The sequence below is a fragment of the Pteropus vampyrus genome, unplaced genomic scaffold, assembly GCF_000151845.1.
Source record: "Pteropus vampyrus isolate Shadow unplaced genomic scaffold, Pvam_2.0 Scaffold50, whole genome shotgun sequence".
NCBI lineage: Eukaryota > Metazoa > Chordata > Mammalia > Chiroptera > Pteropodidae > Pteropus > Pteropus vampyrus.
The window spans coordinates 2,159,877-2,172,713 of record NW_011888831.1 but is presented as its reverse complement, the minus strand read 5'-3'; the positions used below and the strand labels follow the sequence as shown (position 1 = coordinate 2,172,713).

The 12,837-nt window shown below is 40.9% G+C and overlaps 1 protein-coding gene and 1 pseudogene across 1 annotated transcript in view; one reads left to right on the top strand and one right to left on the bottom strand.

Annotated features, from left to right (window-relative positions):
• Window positions 1-11,567, top strand: part of TEKT1 (tektin 1) — an 18,457-nt gene extending 6,890 nt beyond the window's left edge. The window contains exons 3-8 of the mRNA XM_011359778.2: window positions 267-432; window positions 1,798-1,926; window positions 2,489-2,632; window positions 4,326-4,548; window positions 10,642-10,838; window positions 11,313-11,567. Coding sequence (XP_011358080.1) covers window positions 267-432; window positions 1,798-1,926; window positions 2,489-2,632; window positions 4,326-4,548; window positions 10,642-10,838; window positions 11,313-11,520 — 1,067 coding nt within the window. The 3' untranslated portion in view covers window positions 11,521-11,567. The remainder of the gene's footprint in view (window positions 1-266; window positions 433-1,797; window positions 1,927-2,488; window positions 2,633-4,325; window positions 4,549-10,641; window positions 10,839-11,312) is intronic.
• Window positions 6,513-6,631, bottom strand: LOC111739544 (annotated as a pseudogene).
• Window positions 11,568-12,837: the final 1,270 nt, after the last annotated feature.

Sequence of the window (12,837 nt, the reverse complement as noted above, 5' to 3'; positions counted from 1 at the left end):
TATACTATGGAGTTCAGGCATCGAAGAGTTAGAGTCAACGAATGTAGAATCATCTTCGGATTAATTTGATGTTGAATGTAAGAAATATTTTCCCTCCCTTCCTCCCTCCCTGCTAATAAAAGCTTATAAAGATGAAAAGATGCCCCAAGAGGCACAGCTTTAAGAAGAACATATCTCAGGTAGTTTTGCAATAGTATTCAAGTTTCTCATCCAAAAGTTGGCTGCAATGGGAATAGATTAACCCTGGTGTAACTTCTCTGCTTCAGAACAGAGACTTGAGGAAGTCAGGTTCTGGAAGAAGGAGTTAGATGACAAACTTGAGCAGCTTGTGTATGTGACTGAAGATCTACTCACATATAAGACCAGATTGGAGAAAGCCCTGGAGAGCTTGAAAGAGCCCTTGCACATCACTCAGACATGCCTGGAATATAGGTAGGAGGGAAGGTTCCTCCAATGAATCATCTGTTGTGAGAAATGAAATGCTGGGTAGTAAAAACTGCCTGTGCTGGGTGGTGGGTTAAAATGAGACAAATGAGCATGTGTTCATTTAGAGCCTGAAATTATCTCAGCATGCCCGTGGTGCTGGGCAGTGGAAGCAGCACTGGACTGGGTTCATGTCTAAACTTTGCTCTTGACTAACTTAAATATAAGTTAGGACTAGGTTTGGCTGTGGGTGATCAGAAAACCACAAAATAACACTGAACTTAAATAAGATAGTTTCTTTCTCTCAGATTTAAGGAATCTGGAGATAGTTTAGGGTTGGCATACTGTCAGGGTTCCAGGCCTTTTGTATTCTGTTGCTCCACTGCACACGGCTTTTACTCTTAAGGTTACCTTGTGATTCAAGATGGCAACTAGAGCGCAAGCCATTATGTCTACATTCTAGCAAGCAGGAATAATTAAGGTTTGGCATTCACCATTTCTACTTGCATCTTATTGATCAAGTACATGTTACTATATGCCTGGTACTGTATGTCTGCTTTTATATCTCATCAGTTCCTTGCCACAAGCCTATGAAATACTAATTATTATCCTTATTTCACAGAAGAAGAAACCAAGGCATAGGTAAATTATACAATGTGCCTAAGGCCACACAGCTGGTGAGTGGTGGAGCCTTCCTCCCAGACACTTTCATGCAAAGTAGAAAAGAACAAAATATCAGGCAGTGACCAGTCAATTTTAGGAGTAACATAGCATAGTGGTTAAAAACATGCGTAATACCCAGTTTTGTAGCCTTGAGCTTAACCTCTCCAAAACTGTTTCCTCACCTGGACTTGAAAATACTAATTAAGTAAGAAGATTCATATGAAAAGCTCAGCACAATGCTTGCCACATAATAAATGCTGAGTAGTGGGGGTAATATTAATGTTGACATTATGATTAGTATTATTATTATAAAGCATCTTTCTGGATTCAAATTTTTGTCAAAAATGGAACTAGGATCAAGGTAGGAAACATATGTCTTTGAAGTTTTAAGCCAAGAGAAATGTTTCTAGTAAATAGATAAGAAGAAAAAGGCTTCAGAATTGATGACCAAATTGAGGGGGACACGTCCATCTGGCATTTTTCAGACCAAGTGATCAATCAATCAATCACCGATCAATTTTTCTTCATTGTGTTTTGGAGTTTTTCAAGGCTCAGAGACACCAGCTAGTGTACATCCTTGGCCACATCATCCAGATGGATTGGGTGCTACTCAAACTATTTGTCTGGATAATTTTAAATGTCCAGATGTTAGCAAATATTGAATTGCCTCCCTCCACGTGTTGGACTGATCTGCCGCCTTTCTCTGGTCAGGGAGAAGCGAGTTGGCATTGACCTGGTGCATGATGAAGTGGAGCAGGAACTGGTAAAGGAGGCTGAGATCATCCGGGGGGTGATGGCCCTGCTGACCCGCACCCTGGAGGAGACGACTGAGCAGATTAGGTATTGGTGTCCGGGGCCACTCTCCACATCTCCACTGCACATAGCTAGAAAAGGCAGTGCCCACAAAGGCCGGGCTCCATGGCACAGAAAGAATGGGGATCAATACTGTTATGAGCACTTTCCATGCTGGGAGGCTGCCTGGAGCACTCATGCTGAGGCCTGGACAACCTCTCATACTCGACAGTCGCCCTCTTGTGGTGGGTGGGGAATGGGCTGGATTTCACCCCTGATTATAAACTGAAGCATACTGGAGCTGTTTTTTTTTTGCAAGGGCTGACCTCTCACATACACTGTACCACAGTAGTGACATCAGGAAATGTCACAGTTGGAGGGAGGATCTTGAAGTCCAGGCTTGGTTACTTTAATTTGTCACAAGCATCTAATGGTATATGTGTGTGTGTGTTGGGGGGGGGGGCGATGGGGGAAGTGATGGAAGGTGGGGAAAGAGGTGCCGCCATCCTATACTAGACCAAGCTTTAGCTTCATTTTTCAGGGTCTCCCAAGAAACTGTAGTTGCCACATGGGCATTCCAGAGGGAGAAACCTTTACCCTCTCCCTTCAGGCTGAACCGCTCTGCAAAGTACAATCTTGAAAAGGATTTGAAGGACAAGTTTGTGGCCCTGACCATTGATGATATCTGCTTCTCACTCAACAACAACTCACCAAACATCAAATATTCCGAGAATGTCGTGAGGGTTGAACCAAAGTGAGTGGGTCCCTGACTGCTGGCCTGGCTATGCTGTCTTCCTCCCTGCTATGTAATGTCCTAGTGCTTACCAGACAGGCAGGCAAGAGCTAGCACATCATCCTGACCTCAGGCCGGGAGCTAGGAAGAGGCAGGCTTGGACAAAGGCAGGTGCTGAGTGTTGACCACACTGAGACAGGGCGGAGTCCTTGGTCCTCCAGCTTAGGCCCCACTTTAAGAAAGTCTGATATAAAATCTTTAAAACACTTAAGATTTATTCTTTTACCTATTTGTGTTGAAAGAATCTAAAAACATAAAGGACAACTTAATAATTTCCCTCCATTATTACCCCTTGAAATAACCAATGTTATCTGTATGTTTATACAAACATATGTGTACACTCACACACAAATTTTGTTTTGTTGACAAAAATGGGATTATATTATGTACCTTTTCTGGAACATCTAACTTACGATTTTCAATTAACATTACATCACAGACCTAACTCATTCTAATTTTTAAACCTTCTTTTTGAGGTAAAACATACATATAGAAAAATACACAAATAATAATATACATACAGTTTAATTATTATATTATCTTTTGCTATATAGCAAATTACCCCCAAACTTAGCTTAAAACAATAAACATATATTATCTCACAGTTTCTGTGGGTAAGGAACCCAGGCATTGCTTAGCAGGTGCCTCTGGCTCACATCCCATGAGGCTGTAGTCAGGCTTTCTGCTGGTCTGTGGTCTTATCTGAAGGCTCGACTGGGTAGGGGTGGGGATCCACTTCCAGGTCAACTCATGTGGTTATGTCAGGCCCTGCCATGTGAGCCTCTCCCCAGGGCTGTCTCAGGACATGGCAACTGTCTTCCCTCACAGTGAGTGATCCAAGAAGAAGCAGGAGAGAGAGTGCACCCAAGACAAAAGTCACAGTCTCCTTTTAACCTAATCCCCAAAATGACATCTAATCACTTCTTTTTGTGAGAAATGAGTCAATAAGTTCATCCCACAACTCAAGGGAGGAGCTTACGCAAAGGTGTGAATTCCAAGAGGCAACGATCATTGGGGTTCATCTCAGAGGCTGGCACTAATTATAGTGACCAGTCCTCATGGAACCACCAACCTGGTCAAGAAATGAAACATTACCACCACCACAGAAACTCCTATCCTATTCCCTCTTGATCGATAACCTGTCTCTCCTCCCCAAAGGTAACCACATTCCTGACTTCTAATAGGTTTGTTTTGCCTGCTTTTATGCTTATTAAGTAGCATCATATACTATCTAATTTGTGCGTGTCAGTTTTCCAATCAACGTTATTTTGAGATTCATCAATGTTGTTATACAGAGCAGTTCCTTGTTAAACTAGCAATTTATTCACTTATTTATATCAGTATATGGACTCAAGGTTTCCTATTTTATTCATCTGTTACTACTGTCATTTATTTTGTTACTTCATCTTTCTGAGCCTCAATTTTCCTCATCTGTAAAATGGGGGTTATAAAAGTTAGCTCATTAGAAAGTCATTGTGATGACATCTGTGAAGTGCCAGTCCAGTGCCTGGCACAAAGTAGGTTTCCCCAAAGTGAAAGTTATTGCCCCTGTAGGGAGGCTTAGCTTCCAGTAGACCTCCAGGAGTTTATCCCATTCCCATAGCTCCTTCCCAGCCCAGATATGCCGTGAACAAACGCATGGGTTCTGTTTCAGCTCTGTGAGTCTAGAAGACTGGTTGGACTTCTCCAACACCAATGTGGAGAAGGCTGACAAGCAGAGAAACAACTCCCTGACACTGAAGGCCCTGGTGGACCGAATCCTGTCCCAGACGGCCAATGACCTGCGTAAGCAATGTGACGTGGTGGACACAGCATTTAAGAATGGCTTGAAGGAGACCAAGGATGCCAGGGACAAGCTGGCTGTTCATCTGGCCAAGGTGAGCTCCCTACAGAGAACGTGGGAGAGCACGTTCAAGTGTTTCACCATGGAAACCTGGAATGCCCGTAGGGCCAGGCAGCTGGCTGTGCTTGTGATCTTGGGAATAAGAGTCATTCGCATCTCTCCATCGCAGCAGCAGGCTTTGGGTTTTTGAGGACCAGGGTGGTTCTTGGCCCCACTCTGGGCCTCCTTTGTCACTCATGACTGCAAAGCATATGCCATGTCTTCCCTCTGGGCCTCAGTTTCTCCTTTTGTGAAATATGGAGATGAACTACATAATCTTAGATATCATTTATGACTCTGAAGTTCCATGAGTTGAATGCAACCAATGTCTCCAAATCCAGCTGCAACTTCAGGATTCTGGCTGGTTGTCTCTCCTGGTTACCAGTGGTGTACTGGTAAACTGGCTCTCAAAAACAAAACAAAACAAAACAAAACAAAATAAAACAAAACAAAACACCCCGATTTGTAGAATTTGCTGATTTCCATGGTGTAAATACTTCCACCACAGTTGATTTTAAGCTACCCATTTAACAGTGGTCTTGCAAAGTTCCTGAGTATTTAACCATCAGAGCCCACGTGAGCTCGCTCCAGTATACCTCCCTCCCTCACCCCTGGATCCTGAGCATGTATGACCATCCCAGAGTTTAAACTCAGGGACGCTGAGAAGTCTAGTCTAGTAGAACAAGTGCTGGATTTGGACCAAAGATGTGGGTCCAAATCCAGTCCCATGACAGACCAGCTGAGTGACTCACACAGATCCCTCAAGCTCTCGGAGCCTCATACCTCACCTATAACATGAGGACACTAACCCAACTCCTGCATTTTACTGACGATGAAATTGAGACGTAGAGAGCAGAAAGGACCCCAGGTAGCAGGGTGCATTGCTGGCAGCCTGGGGCTAGAGCTCAGGCCTGCTCAACTCCCAAAGCCTTGTCCTTCTGCAGCATTCATACTTTGCCCTCTTGAAACCCAGAATCTAGTTGTCAGACAAGGTTTACTTATGTGATGAGCAGGACAAGCCAGAATGTAATCAAAGGTCATTCTGTGATAATATTTCCTGTCAAAATCTATTGCAAATGTTCATTTGCTAATGCCCATCTGTAATGAGATTTTATATATATTTCATCTTTGAAAATGTCTTTTCATTCAGATAGGTACTGCCAAGCACTGATAACAGTCTATAAACATATGATCATTGAACATATTCATCACTTGGAAGGCCTTTATAGAATTCTGTTAGATTCTTCTCCTTTTGGATGTTGACCTTTTAGCATGTCATTACGTTTCAGATTAATCACTTCCATTTGAAGGGTAGGTAGAAGCTCTTCAATTACACAGCTAAGTGGATTTTGAAATATGGAAATTTCCTTTGCACTTGCATTGAGGTCCAAAAAAACACTGCTGAAAGTTGGAAAATATATCTGTTGCAAATATGTGTGGGAATGGAGGCCTTGCTTCTAGTTTTAACTTTTGACAGCACAGGGAGTATATAAAGCAGCTTGACATTACTTGTGATTCAAATCATGTTACTCATAGAAATGACTTTACCACAGTTTAAGCTTTGCTTTTAAGTGCTGTCTTGCCTTGTGATTTTAGGTTGGATTCATTAAGAAATAATATTAAGTCTGCATCAGAAGTTAATTTCCAAAACCATTCAGTGTTTGATAATAGTGGTTGATGGTGGTGGTTCTTGTTAAAAACAATTTCATTCTTGGCCCTCAGCTAAAAATAAATCATAAGAAAATTTTACTGCTGCTAAACCATTGACTTGCTGAGCATTACAGCAAATCAGGATATTCAGCTTATATTTCTTTTTTTTAAATTTTATTTATTTTACTTATTTTTATTTATTATTATTTTTTATTTTTTTTAGGCTAGGCAACCCTTGGTTGACCTCACAGATTGCAAGGACCTTGTCAGCTTACAATCCCTTACTTATTTTTATTTTTTTATTTTTTACTCCTATAGCACCTGGTCTTCCTAGGTGGTCTCCCATCCAAGTACTAACCAGGCCCGACCTTGTTTAGCTTCCGAGATCAGATGGGATCGGGCTTGTTCAGGGTGGCGTGGCCGTAGACTCAGCTTATATTTCTGACAAACATTCACAGAACCGATGATGGTCAAATCCATGAGAGTTAATGAAGTTCATTGTCGATGCTACTGGTTTAATAACATCCAGTAGTATTATATTTTCTGCAAAGTACTTTCTGATGAATAATACTATGAATATCCAGAGGCTTTAAATAGCATGCATTTCCACAAGCTCTGTAAATGTGTTCAACTAATCCTCTTTCTGCTCCACACATATTTGTGCCATTATCAGCTATAACACTTCTTAGCAGATTTTATTTCAGTTTGTATCGAATTAGTATTTTCTCAACTTTTTGAAAATAGCCTCACCTGTAGTTATTTCATAATACCATTCATAGAGGCCGATTCTTTAGCTACTTCAAACTCAGCACTGACTCCTTAAATAAACAACTGAGCAGCATCAGAACACTTAACTCATGAAGAGCAAAAGAAAACCATCCAAAATCATGTGCCTTGTTTTTAATTGACTATTGATGTTGTTCCCAGTGTCCTTACCTTTTCAGGTAACTATTATTGCAGAAAGACTAATAATCTTAAACAAATTTATATTCTCTGGACACCCTTCCTCAGCTGCCGTGATCGAACATGATTCAAATAACTCACCATCGGTAATCGACTCTCCTTGCTTGGATAACAAATGAGCCACTTTCAACCTTACTTTGATTGCAGCCTCATTTTCGTTTTTGTGAAGATATTCTGGGGTGATGGGACATTCTGTTTTAAATTTCTAATTTTTCTGATTATTGCTCTCCTGTGAGTTGGGACTATCATGATGATGCATAGTCTGGTAATGACATATGTTGTATTCTTTCAGCACAGCTGTAGTGTCATTGCATAATAAACACAATGTTTTGCTACCTAATTAAAATCTATTACTCACTGCACCTTAAAAGTACAACACATGAAGCCCATTTTTCTTACTTTAGCGTGACGAGTATGTACTGGTAATAAAAAAAAAATAAGACATCACTGTATGGTGATACACATAACACTTGGAAAGCTGTCAAGTTGTAACCGTGTCATTGGGATTTCTAGTACTCTGGACAGTAACACAAGGCAAGGAGAGTAAAATACAAAGTCTGTTGCAGCTTCTTAACTCTGCCATTGTGATTTAAAAGCAGCCATATATACATGAATGAGCATGGCTGTGTTCCAATAAAACTTTTTTTATAGAAATTAAAATTTGAATTTCATATATTTTTCACATGACACAAAATATTATTCTTCTTTTGATTTTTCAACTATTTAAAAATGTAAAAACCTTTATTTTAAAAGAGAATAAAAAGACAAGCCACAGACTAGGGGAAAATATTTACAAAACACGTAACTGATAAAGGGCTATTATCCAAAATATACAAAGAACTCTTAAAACTAAACAATAAAGAAATAAACAGTCCAATAAAAAATAGACAAAAGATCTGAACAGATACCTTACCAAAGAAAACACACAGATGGCAATTAAGCATGTGAAAAGATGCTCAACGTCATGTCATTAGGGATTGCAAATTAAAACAACGAGATACACTACACACCTGTAGAGAACATTGACAACACCAAATGCTGGCAAGGATGTAGAGCAATGAGAACTCTCATTGCTGGTGGTAATGTAAAATGTTACAGCCACTTTGAAAGACAGTTTGGCAGTTTCTTGTAAAACTAAACATACACATATGATTCAGCAAACTCACTCCTCGGTATTTAGCCAAATGCGTTGAAAACATGTCCACACAAAAACCTGTATGAATATTTATAGCAGCTTTATTCATAACTTCCAAAGCTTGGAAGCAACCAAGATGTCTTTTGATAGATAAATGAATAAACGAATTGTGCTATACCTATAGAATGGAATATTATTCAGTGATAAAAAGAAATGAGCCATCAAGTCTCAGAAAGACATGGAGGAATCTTACATGCATATTGCTAAATGAAAGAAGCCAATGTGAAATTCATACTGTATGAATCATACTGTATGATTCAAACTATATGATATTCTGGAAAAGGCAAAACTATTGATACAGTAAAAAGGTAAATGATTGTCAGAACTTCAGATGGGGGTTGGGGAGTGAAGGAGGGATGAAAAAAGAGGAGCATAGGTTTGTTTGTTTTTTAGGGCGATAAATTCTGGGTGATACTAAATTGGTGGATACCAAATGTATATAATTTATACATTTGTCAAAACTCATAGAATGTACAACACAAAGAGTGAACCCTAATGTAAACTATAAACTTTAGTTAATGATGATGTAACAGTACTGGTTCATCAGTTGTAACAAATGTGCCACATTAACTCAAGATGTTCATAATAAGGGAAACTGTGTGGGGGAAGAGAGGGTATATGGGTACTCTATACTTCCTGCTCAGTTTTGCTGTAAGTCTAAAACTGCTCTAAAAAATCTAGTCTATTAATTCAAAAAAAATTCTTATTTCAGTCTGTACAAAAACAGGTGGCAGATTGGATTTGGCCCATAGGCCATAGTTTGCTGATTCTTGATCTAATACGTAATATTAGCAGTTTTATTTTAAAGAATCTCTATTTTGGATATTTTAAGTATCTGTAAAATTTAAGAAAATTTGACCTGTTTTTTTTTAAAGTTATAACAAAATATTTAATTAAATAATTTAGCCTTATGATTTTAGCTGAAATTTTAAGTTTGAAGACTTAAGATATTTACGAGAATTTAAGATTAATTATTTTTACTAGTTTACTAGATTGACAAGTTCTTTTGAGACCTTCAGAAGGCCTTGTTTGTTAAGACAATTCAAGTATTTCTAAAAAGTTTTCTATCAAATTCGCAAATGCTATATATTTGTTGTATATCAAATTTATAATTGCTGCTTTAAATAAATGTTCGAAGGATTTTACCCAAGCTTGAAGTGGGAGGAACTATTAATCAAAATAAATTTAAAGTGATTGTTAACATTTGTTAAATTTAAAAATACTATAGTATCTGTGAATTTAACTTAAGAAACGCTTAAGAAATGTTAAGAAAAGGCTTAAAATGCAATGTGTGGACCTCATTTGGATTCTAATTTGAACAAACTCACTCTTACAAGAAAATACGGGACAATCATGGAAACATGAAGACTAGCTATTAGGTAATACTGAAGAATCATTCTTTTGTGGTGTGTGTGTGTGTGTGTGTGTGTGTGTGTGTGTGTGAGAGAGAGAGAGAGAGAGAGAGAGAGAGAGGTATTATAGTTATGTTAAAAGACAATAGAAGAATCTTTATATCTTAGAAACATGTACTCAAGTATTTAAGACTGAAATGATATAATATCTGGGATTTGCTTTAAAACAATTAAGCTAGTGGGCGGAGATGGGGTTATAGAAGAAACAAGACTGGCACGTATTGATGATCATTGCTTAAACCGACAATGGGTACCTTAGGTTCATTATACTGGCTACTTTTGTGTATGTTTGGAAATTTCCATGATGTAAAGTTATTTTTTTTTAAAGCTTAAGAAAGAAAGAAATTTTAAGCTAGTTAAATATTAATCTAATAACTCAAGTAACTTCTAACTAATCTTTTTATGAACAAAGCCACCCTCAAAGAAACCAACAAAACTCAGATTGAACTGCTCACACTCTTCAGGCCTCTAAGGGGGCAGAACTGGTGCTAGTGAGTGAGTTGATAAGGAAATAGGCAGCTTTCTGTTCGTGATACACAGGTACTTTGTACCAAGGTAAATGGGCAGCTTCCAGTCTCAGCTGAGGGCATTCTTCAGGGAATTCATATTATTTGAGAAGGAGATGAGGCAACAGTGGCCGGTCACGTTCATTCCGTCTGTGAAGTTCTAAAGCTGGGTGAGTTGCCTTGCCCACCAGCAGTCACTGCTACAGGGAAGAGAGATCAGACTCATTCTGGTGCCCTGCTTAAGTAGAAATCTGAGGTCCTGTTTTCCTAATTTAAATGATCACAGAGACCTCCTAAGAGTCCCTGCTGTTGAGTTTCGAGGAGTACAACTTGGCCTCACCTACTCTAATCCTTTTTGTAAGGTCATGGAAGAGATTGCTTCCCAAGAGAAAAATGTTACAGTTCTTGAAAAAGCCATCCTTGACCAAGAAGGGCCTGCCAAGGTGGCTCATACACGCCTGGAGACCAGGACATATCGGCCTAACGTGGAACTGTGTCGTGACGTGGCACAGTATAGGTTGATCAAGGAGGTTCATGAGATCACCCATAATGTTGCAAGGTAGGCTGGCAGCTGGTAGGTGGAACACCACTGGGACCCCATTTAAACCTGGATTGTGAACAGGGCTGGGCAGATTCTGTGGTGGGTGAAGCCTGCTAGGCATGAGCTCATTTGTATCTATAATGTTTGAGGGATTCCTTTCTAGAGGACAGGCAAGGGACTCCTTTCTAACTCCAGCCAATTGCTGCCATGCAGAAGATGGACGCCAGAGTTTAAATTTTTCTAAAGAAGTCTAAATCCAGACGTTTAGGTAAAATGTACAGTCTTAAATGTTGGCAGTTTATGGAGCTGTCTATCTCGTGAATCTGGCCTGTGGCCACTAATTTGAAATCTCTGTCCTGCGGAGGCGAGGGAAGAGGACATGCTTATTTGGCTTCTGCACTGAACACATGAATACATTCCGCACCCCCCCCGCCCCCGAAAAAGCGATGCAGAGTGATAAATTATTCCCTTATGTTCTTCCTCTTCTCCTAGATTAAATGAAACATTAGCCCAAGCTCAGGTGGAGCTGAAAGGGCTGAATCGCAGACAGCTTGCCCTGCAGGAGGAGATCCAGGTCAAGGAGAACACCATCTACATCGACGAGGTCCTGTGTATGCCCATGAGGAAGTCCATCCCACTGCGGGATGGGGATGACCACGGGGAATGGGCTGGGGGCCTCCGCCCTGATGCTGTCTGCTAAAAGTAGGACTAGTTCAGATTCTCATTAAACCGTGTCGTAAAACAGTAGTACTGAACTCTTATTTCAGGTAGGCAGCACTTCCAGTCAGCCCACCACAACCCCTTGGCTGGGATTCCAACCTGCTCTGGAGGTGGGATTTGTGTGCAAGGCTCTGTGCTGCTGGTGCGGCTGGTGTGGTTGTTGTTTAACAGTTAAATTCCATGTGTTAGCACAGCCCATTCCGATAATATCACAAGACTTGGGGCTTTGGGGGAGGCGTCCAAGACATTTTAGTTTGGATTCATTTCAATTGAGTAGTTGGACTGGATCCCTTATTCAGACCATGCCCATCTTACTCTTGAGAGGGGATACAAACATTTCTCTCGGCTCTCGAGATTCCTTTTCCCCTGGAAATAATGTGACTGCTGACTTAGACCCAGACCGGCCCACAGGAAGCCTATTCAAGTCGTACAGGACATAGATGAGAGGGGAGTTGCCCCAGGTCAAGAGTCCCCTTAAGCCTTCCTCAATGCCCGAATGTGTCTCTCTGGACCTCTTTCTTCTGGGAGAAATGAGGACAGGACAGGGCCAAAGGGCCCTCCAGCTCGTAGAAATTCAATCTAGTTGTAGGGCTTGAGGAGCAGCAGGTAGGCCAGGTTGCTGTTCCCTGGGGTCAGGGGGAACAGAGGGATGATGTCTCTGGTTCCCAGGTTGGAGTGGGGCTGAAGGGAACTAGGGAGCCTGCATGTCAGCTGTGGGGTGGGTGGCTCTGGCAGAAGGAGCTCTGAGCGACACTCTGGGAAGGCCAGAGGTGCCAGCACCGACGGGGCAGGGGTGGGAGCAGCTTATGGAGGGTGTTTGGCATGTGTACAGATCCCAGGGACTGCAGTCTCAGGATTACCAGCCTGGGAGAGAGGGAGGCAACGTTCTGGGCTCCACAGCTACGTTTTTCCAGCTTCTGGGAGAGCATGTCTGTTAGCACCACCATGCAGAAAGGATTTCCTGATCGCCTTTTCTTTCCTGAATATAAACAGTGAGTATGAGTTTAGTGTTGGTTTCCAGACCAGTTAGTAATCATTCAGAATTTGTTTTTGTTTTTGTTTTTGTACTTAAGTAACGGTAAAGGAAGAGAAAAAAAATTACTCTCATTCCTGCCACAGATTCAAATTGTCACCAGACAGTTAACCAGGATCTTGTCATCGTCGTGAGAAAGAATTCATGGACAGACAATGAAGGCGATGAAGCGCCAGCTCAAGTTTATTGAAAACAAGAGTGCACTCTCAGATGGGAGAGTGGGAAAGCATGAGAGGGAGCTGCCCCGCTTTTCTTGTGGGGTGG